Source organism: Urocitellus parryii, chromosome 6 (genome assembly GCF_045843805.1).
Source record: "Urocitellus parryii isolate mUroPar1 chromosome 6, mUroPar1.hap1, whole genome shotgun sequence".
In the NCBI taxonomy this organism is placed as follows: domain Eukaryota; kingdom Metazoa; phylum Chordata; class Mammalia; order Rodentia; family Sciuridae; genus Urocitellus; species Urocitellus parryii.
Genome location: NC_135536.1, coordinates 182,484,678 through 182,497,396, shown reverse-complemented (window position 1 = coordinate 182,497,396; position 12,719 = coordinate 182,484,678). Strand labels below are relative to the sequence as shown.

The 12,719-nt window shown below is 39.8% G+C and overlaps 1 protein-coding gene across 1 annotated transcript in view; it reads left to right on the top strand.

Annotated features, from left to right (window-relative positions):
* Positions 1 to 12,719, top strand: part of Chd6 (chromodomain helicase DNA binding protein 6) — a 222,271-nt gene that overhangs the window by 64,962 nt on the left and 144,590 nt on the right. The window contains exon 3 of the mRNA XM_026383173.2: positions 11,514 to 12,034. Within this exon, the coding sequence (XP_026238958.2) occupies positions 11,514 to 12,034 (521 nt within the window). The remainder of the gene's footprint in view (positions 1 to 11,513; positions 12,035 to 12,719) is intronic.

Below are 12,719 nucleotides of genomic sequence, written 5' to 3'. Positions count from 1 at the left end.
CTTGTGTTAAAACATTGAGAGATGCCTTCCAAACCATAGTAGTTTCCTGCAATCAAAAGTTCTCATTTTTTTTTTTTAAAGAAGTTCTCATTTTGTGAGGATAAGGGAAATATAGTGAAAGAGGAAGCATAGTGTGTTCCTGTGGGTGGTGGTTTTAGGTCTTCTGGTCACTGCCAAGTCTATGTTTGATATTCATTTGTTAACTCTCATCTTGGGACCCCTCTGGGTGAATTTGAAAAGTCTTAAGTCACTTACTTAATATAATTCTGCTGAAGTGTTTATTCTTCATATATTTCTCATCTGATCTCGGAAACAAATGGATTTATGAGAAAATGGATAGAAGAAGAAAAGTTAATGAGTTGAATGGTTTGAGTAAGGGCTATTATGAAATAGGCATTGGAAACAAAGGAGAGGTAGTTTGCCGCAAACTGCCCGGCCCCGGGCCGGCTGAGTCCCGCTCCTGCTGCCGAGCACTGCCTGCGGCACCCCTGCTGAGCGATTCCCTGCCGAGCTGTCAGTGCACGCGGGCTTGCAATCTTGCAACCCGGTTGGGCACAAAAACACAAGCCAGTCAAACTGAGACAAAGTTTTATTTAGAGAGAGGCCGTGTGCGTTCCCTAACAGGTGGGTCCGCCACGTGTGTCTCCTACCTGAGGCGGGGGGGGGGGGTGTTTCCCCTTCCCCCGGAACACCCTCCTACCATCCTTTTCCAACCAATGGGAACTCTCCCATTACAAGAGTGACATGAGTAACCTGAGTCCTGAAATGGGGCCAGCTAGACAGCATGAGTCCAATTACCATATGAATGTGAATTGCTGGCTGGCAGTCATTAAATCCAAAGGTGCCTATATCAATATTTTTGCTGTGGCTCCTAACATCTGCCCCCTACTGTTTAAATAAACAACAGGCAAATGTGGCTAGGGACCGTGCCTGTTAGGTATGTCCAATTCACATATGGTTCTTACCCGTCATGGGAAAACTGACCTTATTGCGTCAGTCTCCTGGCTTAGGTTGATACCACTGTAACCGAATCATACCCGTCACTGACTACCGGTCCAGTATATAGCCATACCTGTGTAATAGGCCTATGCACCAGTGGGGGGGTGAGGTTCTTGCCTCACCTCTGTTGGCCCCCAAATTTAACCTTGGTGCCAGTGGGGGGGTGAGGTTCTTGCCTCACCTCTGTTGGCCCCCAAAATCAGACCATCACTAGCAGAAGGGAGAAAGACGCAGAATTGCCACGACACCAAGCCAATTGACGGCTCCTTTGGAAACACTGGTGACACATCGGCTAAGATATTTAGCACTACCAGTTCGCTGTATCAACAAATAGAGCACAATGCATACAGGTGATACATAGTCCAGGCAAGTTGTGTAAGCAGTTCAAAGTGGAGGAGTGTATCAATATGTCCATTTCCTCCCAAAGTAAATTAAGTTCTTGATTGAGCAGTTCAAAGTGGAGGAGTCTATCAATATGTCCATTTCCTCCCAAAGTAAATTAAGTCCTTGATTGAGCAGTCTTATTGAGTTATTTTGATTGATGTATCAGTTTATACAGTTTATAGTGATAGCTATCATAAAAGTTGTAGTTTGGTCTTAGTCTTCACCGGCACTGGGATGGAGATGAGAATTATGGCCATGTTGCTAAAGAGACATTATCCTGAACAGAATTATGAAATATAATGAAAAGGAAAGGTGAAAGTAAACAAACATATCTGTTAACCACCTTTAAAAGCAAAATTTAATAACAGTTGTTTACCTAAAGTAAATTAAACTATATAAGTCACGTGATTAATTTTTTTTTTCTTTTTTTTTTTTGATATTTGTATCTATTTATACATGAGCGCTCCTTATAAATGAAGTATGGACATACACACATACAGACATACAACACAAAACAGTGCATACATAACATAGAACATATAAGACAATAGTAAATAAAGGCCTTGTAGCTATAGCTAGGTAAAATCTCCATTGTAATGTTTAAAAACTTTACAGTTAAAAAAAAATAAAACACAGTCAAAAAATAAAACTGATCAGAAAAACATTAACCTAGGTTTGTATGAGCTTAAAAAATAAGGTAAAATAAAATAAAATAAAATAGAACTTTATGATGTGGGAAAAATGCAAATAATAAAATAGATATTGAAAAAGGCACCGTGGTAAATCACTGTCGCAGATGCAAGAATAGCCAGGCTGGAACTCTGGATATCAGCTGTTATGGATTTGAGTCAAATCATCTTCTTTTTCTGTAGAAATTGTTTTAGTTAATCTCTCTGGAATCCAAATTGGTTGCTGTTCCTCCTGTGGAAAAACACAGACGGAGCCCCGACTCCAGACTATTACTGGGTCCGGACCTTTCCATTGTCCTGTTAGAATATCTTTCCAAAGTACCTTAGGCTTATGTACATTTTTCGGATACATATGTCTTTCCGCAGCACTAAGTCCTGATGAATCCAAATTTAGAAAGTTTAGAGTAAAAAGGGTTATTTTAAGTTTATCTTTGGGGGATATATACCCCTTACTAATTCCCTCCCTTTGCTTTAATAAGTACATTTTTATAGTTTGATGAGCTCTTTCAACTATGCCTTGTCCCTGTGGGTTGTATGGGATTCCTGTTATATGAGTAATGCCAAATGATGAGCAAAATTGTTTAAAAGACTTGGAGATGTAACCAGGACCGTTATCGGTTTTTAACTGTTTAGGAACACCCACAGTGGCAAAATTTTGTAAGCAATGAGCTATAACATCTTTAGTTTTTTCTCCGGGATGAAGGGAGCCCATCAAAAATCCAGAAGAAGTATCAACTGTAACATGTAAATATTTTAATTTTCCAAATTCTGGCAAGTGTGTGACGTCCATCTGCCAAATATGGTTAGGTATCAGTCCTCTAGGATTGACTCCAAGATTAACTTTTGGCAAAAATGTCACACAATTTTGACATTGTTTTATTATATGTCTGGCTTGTTCTTTAGTTATTTTAAAACGTTTTTGTAAAGTATTAGCATTGACATGGAACCTTTTATGAAAATTTATAGCTTCTTCTATTGTGGAGAAAATATGTATGTCATGTGTAGATTTATCTGCTAGTTCATTACCCAAACTAAGGGCTCCAGGCAATCCTGTATGTGCTCTGATATGTCCTATAAAGAATGGATCCTTTCTATCCCAGATTAGACTTTGTATAGCAGAAAACAAAGAGAAAACAGTAGAGGAAGGAGAAATCCTACCAGCATCTTCAAGAGATACGATAGCATTAACTACATACTGACTATCAGAAAATAAATTAAATGTAGAATCTTTGAACATCATAAAAGCTTGCAATACTGCATTGAGCTCTACCTTTTGAGCTGATTGTTTGGGTACTAAAAATGTAAAAGTTTGATCAGGAGTAACTACTGCTGCTGTACCATTATTTGACCCATCAGTGAATATATTTGGAGCATTTATGATAGGGGTTTTTCTTGTCATTTTTGGAAAAACTACAGGATGCTTAGACCAAAAGGACAACAAAGGATTAGATGGCAAGTGATTATCAAATGCAACACTAGATTTACACATGATTATTGCCCAAGTATTTAACTCATTAGCTAACTCATCAATTTGATCCATAGTATATGGAGTAATAATTTTATTGGGAGAAATCTCAAACACTCCTTTTGCTGCTTTTATTCCTTTGAGTATTAATTGCCCTACAGCCTCAGGATATCTAGTAAGAATAGTATTAGGAGAATAAGATAAATGTATCCATAATAATGGACCTTCTTGCCAAAATACCCCTGTAGGAATATTTTTTGTCGGTAATACAATAAATAATAAAGGCAAACTTATATCAATTCTATCCAAATGCATATTTTCCATATATGTTTCAATGATTTTTAATGCCTTTCTAGTTTCAGGCGTTAACATGCGGGGTGAATTTGGATCTGATGGACCTTTTAAAATATCAAATAAAGGTCCTAATTCTCCTGTTGGTATGCCTAGATAAGGCCTTATCCAATTTATATCTCCCAATAACTTTTGAAAGTCATTAAGTGATTTGAGTTGATCTACTCGTATTTGAATTTTTGGTGGACAGACCATGGTTGAGGATAATAGAACTCCTAAATAATTAATTGGAAGATTTAATTGTACTTTATCTATTGCTATCTCTAGATTATAATTTTTTAATAAGTTTGTAAGCGTGGCATAACATTCTAGCAATGTGTTTTTATCTTTATGTGCCATTAACACATCATCCATATAGTGAAATATCTGTAGTTCAGGGTTTTGATTTCTAAGTGGCTGGATTGCTTTATCAACATAAATTTGGCACAAAGTTGGGCTGTTAGCCATCCCTTGAGGGAGTACTTTCCATTCATATCTCTGATCAGGACCTTCATGATTCAGTGCAGGGATAGTAAATGCAAAATGTGGACTATCCTCGGGGTGAATTGGAATTGAGAAGAAACAATCTATAGCTAGAACATGCCACGTTTTTGGTAGAGCAGACAGTTGGGGAATCCCTGATTGAGCAGGTCCCATAATAACCATCTCATTATTAATGGCTCTTAAATCTTGTAATAATCTCCATTTACCAGATTTCTTTTTAATAACAAAAATGGGAGTATTATGGGGAGATACGGAAGGTTGTATATGTCCTTCCGCTAATTGCTGTTTGACCAGATCATGGGCTATTTGTATCTTTTCTTTAGTTAGGGGCCACTGAGGAACCCACACTGGTCTTTCTGATTTCCAAGTAATTTTGATTGTCTCAGTGGCCCTTTTTGAAAACCCAATCCATGTTTATCTATCTCTTGATCTACTTGAATTGGTGCTGTTATATCTTGTTCTTGATCTCTTAATCTCTTTTCTTTTTTAAAGCCTTGTTTTGCCCTAGTAGTGGGCGCGTTAGGATTGACGTTATTTGTTAATGTCAATCCTAATTGATCTAGGACGTCTCGTCCCCATGAATTTATGGGGAGATGGTCCAATACATAGGGCTGTATAGTTCCTTCACATCCTTCAGGATCCCTCCAATCTAATACCATTGCACTTCTATGGGGATTAGTTGCCACTCCTAGGCCTCTAAGCGTTTGGGTCGCTTGCTGTAATGGCCAATGTTTAGGCCATTCCTGGCGAGATATGATGCTGAGGTCAGCGCCTGTGTCCAGCAGTCCATTAAAATCATGCCCTTGAATATTTAATTTTAGCATAGGGCGAGAATCTAAATTTAAAGATAGCATAGCCCAATCTACACCTGTGGAGCCTAATCCCTTGGAACCTCTTTCTACATTACAACTGGAAAATTTATCATGTAGGCTTGGTATTATTAATAACTGTGCTATTCTATCTCCTGATGAAATTACTGATATACCTCTTGGAGAACTAGCTATGATTTTTATTTCACCCTCATAATCGGGATCAATTACCCCAGGACTTATCATAAGTCCTTTAAGTGTAGAAGAACTGCGTCCTAATAATAAGCCTACTGTTCCCTGGGGAAGAGGTCCTTTTACTCCTGTGGGAATGATTTGAACTCCCATCTCTGGAGTTAATACTGCTCTGGCAGAGGCACAGATGTCCAACCCTGCGCTCCCTCTAGTCTGTCTGATGAGGGATCTGATGGATAATGCGTCCTGGGCACCACCTTGATGGTGCTGCTGGGTTCCTCCATTGCCCCGTATATTTGTGGTTTTGGGCCCCGGGGCATTGGGCCCTCCAATTCGTTTTTTGACAACGGGGCCTGATGCCTTTCTCCACGATATCGTGGGTAGACGCTTGGTCTTTGTCCATTTTTTGATAACGGAATACCCTCTATGGTGGTTTGAGAATGGCATTCATTAGCCCAATGTCTCCCTCTATGGCATCGTGGGCAAATACCCGGGATTCTACTCTTTTGATACCTAGCTTTGTTAAACCCTCCTCCTATGGGGCAATTTCTTTTAAAATGCCCTTCTTGATTGCAATTATAGCATGTTTTTGGCTTGGTACTTAAAGCCTGTTTTACTTCAGCTGCCATGACTTGTCCTTGTTCATTAATGTCTCTACATAATTTAATATATGTGTTTAAATCTTCCTGTTTCCACGGTCTAATGACCTCTTTGCAGCAACGATTTGCTTGATCGTAAGCCAGCTGTTTTATAAATGGCATTGCCTGTTCTGTATTTTCAAATGTCTCAGAGGCTGCTTCAATAAGTCTAGCTACAAAGTCAGCGTAGGGCTCATTAACTCCTTGTATTATCTTAGATAGTTGACCTTGAAAATCCCCTTGTCCCTTTAAAGTTTTCCATGCCTTAATTGCATTTATAGCGACCTGAGCGTATACGCCAGGATCATATCTGAGCTGTTGCATCTGCCCTTCAAATTCCTCTTTTCCCAGTAACATTTTCAGGTCTCGTTCAGGGTAACCTGCTTCTGCATTTCGCCTAGCTGTCTCCTTGCAAAATTCCTCATTGGCAATTTTCCATAATAAATACTGTCCTCTATTTAGCACAGAATTACACACGTTAGCCCAATCTGCTGGTGTTAAGTTCCAGCCGGTAATAGATTCGACCATACTGACTGTGAAGGGAGCGGCCGGGCCGTAGGCTGCTACAGCTTCCTTTAATTGCTTTATTATTTTGAAATCTAAGGCATGGTAAACTCGTTCTCTTTCTTCTCCCTGCTCAACTACAGGGCATGCTAGTTTTTGGGGTCCCGCCTCAGGATTCCGTTCATCATCTATGGAGGCAGGTAAAGCTGTTGGTTGAACTATGCCCTCTGGTGGTGGAACGGAGTTAGTAGCAGCCTCCCTATCTGACGACCGTTTTTTCCCTGAGCTTGCCTTGTTCAAATTTTCTTCTATCTGACTAGCTTGAGAGACCTTTTGTTTTGCTTGACCTAATATGTTTTCTGCCATGGCTTGGACCTCTAACAATTTACTTAACAGTTTTTCGGTTTGTTTTTTACTAGATTCTAATCTACTATAAAGGTAACGTAACCCAATAAGATAGGATAGAAGAAAGCCAAAACAGAATGAAACAGAAACAGAGAGGAGGAAAATGATTATGTCAATTTTCTCTCTCTCAGGGCCGAATAACTTCAAACCTTGAGCTAGCCATTTTTCCCAATTTGCCTGACAAAATTGTAAGGCTAGAGAGCCTGAAATAAAAGCAGAATAAATCAAAACAGAAATACCCATTCTGTCGCCTTTCCTTAGGGGCGAGCGATATTACTCACCTTTAAATTTTGGGCGTTCCCAGTACAGGGCCACCAAAATGCCGCAAACTGCCCGGCCCCGGGCCGGCTGAGTCCCGCTCCTGCTGCCGAGCACTGCCTGCGGCACCCCTGCTGAGCGATTCCCTGCCGAGCTGTCAGTGCACGCGGGCTTGCAATCTTGCAACCCAGTTGGGCACAAAAACACAAGCCAGTCAAACTGAGACAAAGTTTTATTTAGAGAGAGGCCGTGTGCGTTCCCTAACAGGTGGGTCCGCCACGTGTGTCTCCTACCTGAGGGGGGGGGGGTTCCCCTTCCCCCGGAACACCCTCCTACCATCCTTTCCCAACCAATGGGAACTCTCCCATTACAAGAGTGACATGAGTAACCTGAGTCCTGAAATGGGGCCAGCTAGACAGCATGAGTCCAATTACCATATGAATGTGAATTGCTGGCTGGCAGTCATTAAATCCAAAGGTGCCTATATCAATATTTTTGCTGTGGCTCCTAACAGTAGTTAGAACTTGTTACTGATCATGATATCTCAGTTCTGTGTGTCTAAAATATGCATCAGTATGAAGTTATTGAAAGTAGTGTCAATTGAAACAGGAGTCAAACTGACTGGAATCTTACCTTCACCACTTACCAGCTGTGAGCTGCTTTCTGAGCTGCTTCTGTTTTATAAAATGGAGTCATTGGAACAACTTCTTATGGTTGTTTTGGTACCATAATAATATTTAAGAAGCTTAGTATACAGCTGAGTACAGTCAGCATTTATTATTACCATTATTTACTTCCATTTTATCTTAAATATCAAAACAATCCTGGGTACCCAGAGTGTTTAAGACTAAAAGGTTGAGATAGATAAAAAGAACCATTCCTTATCCACTAGCTCCAGGCGAAGATCTCTCCTGGGTTTGTTTCTTTCTGCGACATGGGCCGGAGTGGGTTCCCCTCTTTTTTGAAAATTATTGCACTGGGTCATAATCTTTCCATTTGTTCTTAAATCCTTTTCAACTGCCCTGAGTTCTGTTTATCTAGATTTAAATCTTTAAGTATTTTTCCAGGAATATTGATTGTTTGAGGGTTGGAAGAGACTGGGAATCTAACCCAGGAGCACTTTACCACTGAGCTACATCCCCAGCCCTTTTTGTTTTTTATTTTGAAACAGGGTTTCACTAAGTTATTAAGGTCTCACTAAGTTATTAAGTGGCTGAAGCTGGCTTCAAACTTGCCAACCTCCTGAGTCACTAAGATTTAAAGGTGTGTGATACCATACCCAATGATGGATAATTTTTTAACATTTTTATTAGTGCATTATAGTCATACATAATATTGGGGTTCATTTTGACATATTCATAAATGCATATAACATAGTTTACTTCATTTTAGTTTCTGGTAATTCTTCTTTCCCTTCCCTTCTCCCTCCCTGGATTAATAATTGTGAATCAAAGGAACAGATTTTATTACTAGCAGTGCAGTTATGTGGTAGCATCATTGCATGCTTTATCAGTCAGTTTCTTTCCATTTCATTGTGTTCTGTTCCTAGATTCTTGTCACAATTTAATTGTTGATGTAAAGCATCATATTGTTGGCACCTTGTGGTAGATCTCTGATCTGTTCCTTTTAAAGCCAAAGAATAGTGGCTTAATGTTCTATTCAGTAGAAACTGAAACAGACTTTTATAGGCTCTTTGCCATTTTCCCCACTCACCTCGAGACATGTGAAAGAAATATTTTTTGTTTTGTTTTTGAATTTTCAACAAATATCTTTTCTAGGCTCCTAACAAGTTGCTTTTAAAAATAAAACCAATGTTTCCAGTGGATTACTGACTTCAAAACTCGGAATTTATATATTTTTATTACTAAATTTGATATTTGGAATACTTTCCCCTTTTCAACATTGAATATGCTGCATTTCTTGGGTTTCTTTCCTCCCTCTAGGATGCCCAGCTCTGCCACTCTCTAGGAGTATAAAATTGGCAAGTTGCTTCCTTTCTCTGAATTACTTGTAAGGTGGTGGGTAGACGAGATAAATTACCTATGGTTTCTGGGAATGGAATTGCTAAGATATCAGGTAGTTATATGTTTAGTTTTAGAAAGAACTATCTGAACTTTTATTGACTCAGGGGTATATACCATTGCATTTAACATGTTTAACTAAGTTAAACTGGTCTGGTCTTCTAGCAATGTGTCATGGATTAAAATTCTCAATGAAATGTGCTTTAACTTTTTGGCAGACAAAAGAGTTGAAATCTGAGCTCCTCTAATCTTCCTTTTCTCTCTGTACAGAGTGTCCATCTTTATTCTGACCTTGTAGTATCATTGTACAGATTAGAGATCATTCAGCATGCCTCACATAATCCTAGTATATCCATGTGACATGTGTGCAGTAAATATTAGCTGCTGCTATTGTTATTTCCTCTTGATTGAATTGCCCCTGCCTCTACCTTCTCTGGATAGCCCTTTCCTCAGGAAAAAAGGCCTTGACATTATGTATGAGTTGAAGAGAGATCTTGATGTGACCTTCAGCAAGCTACTTTGGTAGAATTAGGTCTTTTATGGGTTAACTTTTGAAGCCTCTTTAATAATCAAACCTATATCTCTTACTTTTTCAGTCTCTCCACCCTTGCATGCTATGAAAACGTTATCCCTGAGGGCTAAGTGTCCCAGAATTCAGTAATATCCTCAGGATGACCATGTACCCAACTCAGGCTTTTTTTTTGAATTGGATACTTGTCCCTCACTGAGAGTTTCCTTCTTGCCTCATATTTTATTAAAAAAAAATTGTTTTAATTGTAGTAAAAAACACATGACATAAAATATACCATCTTAACCATTTTCTTATATTTGGTTTTAAACTCCTTTTATGTCTTCTTAGCTCCTCCTTTTCCTAAACCATTTTAAGTGCTGAATCAGCAATGATCCCCCCCTCCCCCTTTTACATAAGTAGTTAGTCCTGCTAGAACAACCAATTCCCTCTGAATTTGGGCTTGTTTATGAAGCTGATCTTTATTTATGATAAAGATCTATTTTTTTCTTTCATCTTTTTCTTCTGGGATTCTAAGTGTTATATTTGGGAGCATCAGGCTAGGGAAGAGCACTGGAAAATAAAAAACAGAAGGGGAAACACACAGCTGAATTTGCAGTCCCTGTCACTACCAGGGTGGACCAGGAAGTGTGAGCACAGACTGAGTAACCTGTCGATGGAGGGCACACACCATCTGGGCAAATATTTGTGTGCCTTTATCACATGCCAGTCCTCTGATTAGGAGAGCAAGCTTCTCACAAATAGTGCTGTTTCTAAGCCTTCATCTGAAGACAGTTGTAACCGTATTCCTGGAAAGCCTGCTGGTCCCTCTTGGGCTCTCCTTCAGTCATTTCTTTGTTCTAGTCCAAGGAATGTGTGCTGTTCCCTGGAGCTAGCACCTACATTATTGCCTGATTATTGCCAACCTTAGCCTGGTTATGAAATGGCAAATAGTTATTGGAACACCAGACCTGAATGTATGAGATGAAACTTCTACTTCCAAGTGATGTTTCCTGAAAAATGGTCACTTTAAGAGACTGTACTTTTTTTTAAATAGTGCTCAAAAACAGCTTTGAAATTTCCTTTGTAGGGCTGCCTTCAGCACCTGTGATGCTTTCTTTCTAATAACATCTGTCATAGTAACGCTCCCTCCTGTATGAATAGTTTGGTTTTCGCAAATGGCCAAAAGTTATTTGGGGCTGAATCTGGTGACTAAGATAGATAATCATATAGAACAGCACCATTTTTAGTTAGAATTAAAGGCAAAGTTTTGAATTAACCTGATTTTCTTCAAAAGTCAGCCTAGCTGAATATCAATGTTGTTTGAATGATAAGTAAAAAGAAGATTTGAAGAAAAAAGCAACATTTCAATTTGACACTGTATTCTTTCACCCCAGTGATACTACCTCAATTCCTGACCAAGGTCTCAGAATGCATTTGAGTAGAAGGTTTTGTGTACTAATGAGATAAATGCTATTCTGGGTCGGAACAGTGTGATCAGGATTTTGTGCCTCCTAGTGGCTTCTAAAGGCATCCTGCAAAAAGCTATTGCTTTTATTTGGATATAAAACTTAAAAGGTCTTTCGGATTTATTTATACAATCAGCGCCTCAGTACAACTTCACCTGGGCAAAAGCACTGTGTCCCACTTGCTTCTGTATCCCCAAGGCCTAGCACAGTAGGAAGTAACACATAGTAGAGAGTCAATAAATATTTGTTGAATAAATCCATACATTCAGATTCAATAGCACTCTTTGTATGAAGCATGCAATAGAAGGGTAACATACTCATTTATCTTTCTTTTACAGTTGTCAAATTTAAAGGTTTTGAATCACTCCCCAATGTCTGATGCCTCTGTCAATTTTGACTACAAATCTCCATCCCCATTTGACTGCAGTACTGATCAAGAAGAGAAAATTGAAGATGTTGCCAGCCACCGTCTGCCCCAGAAGGACCCGTATGCTGCTGAAGACGAAGTTAATACCCTTTTTCCTAGAAAAATGATGTCCCATAATGGGATGGAGGACAGTGGAGGTGGAGGTACAGGAGTAAAAAAGAAACGGAAAAAAAGGGAGCCAGGAGAGCATGAGGGTGCAGCAAAGGGAAGTAAGGACAAGGAGCCCAAGCCAAAGAGGAAGCGAGAACCTAAAGAGCCAAAGGAACCCAGGAAGGCCAAGGAACCTAAGAAGGCCAAGGAGCCCAAGGAACCTAAGCAGAAGGATGGTGCAAAGAAGACGCGGAAACCCCGGGAGGCCTCAGGCACCAAGGAGGCCAAAGAGAAGCGGAGCTGTGCTGACTCTGCAGCCAGGACTAAGTCCAAGAAGGCCAGGTGCGTGCCTGTCTCCTTGCCCTAGCTCTTCTGTCTTTGGAACATTTGCCTTTGGCAGTAGCCCAAGCCCTCAGGCATACCTTCATTGTACTCCTGAGGTCCTAAGCTTCATACCTCACTGGAAAAAAATGGGGGTTGGGGATAATCACTTGACACTAGTGCAAAGGGCTGTCCCTGGAGATTGCCGTTTCCCAGTTGTATTCCTGGAGTTACTGTGCTTCAAAAATGACATTTCTGTTTTTAGGATACTCCAAGAATTCTCCACCTTTTTTCAACACCATCTATCCTTTTTGGTCTTTGTACTTAGTATGTAGCATATTTATTTGGTCCTACCTTATGTGTAGATGTGCCACGTACATGCTGTTTTGATGTGCTTTGTTATTAGCTTTTAGCCAAAAATGTACATCTTCTCTCACCTTCTGGTAAGTTAATACTGGTAAAAAGATTTTTTTGCTATTACTTTTGGATTAAGAAGAATTAAAATGTTAACATGCACAAGGTGTAAGAGAAGGGACCTCCCAGGTGTGGTATAGGGAGGACAGGGATTTTTGGAACAGCAACAGGGTAAAGGTGGAGGGTGCACAGTCATGGGAATTAGGGTGCAATAGCCTGGCAAAACTGGAGGTATATGCAGTGTTCCCAGTGAAAGAGAACTGACATGCCTCCCCAGGATCCGTTCTTGAGT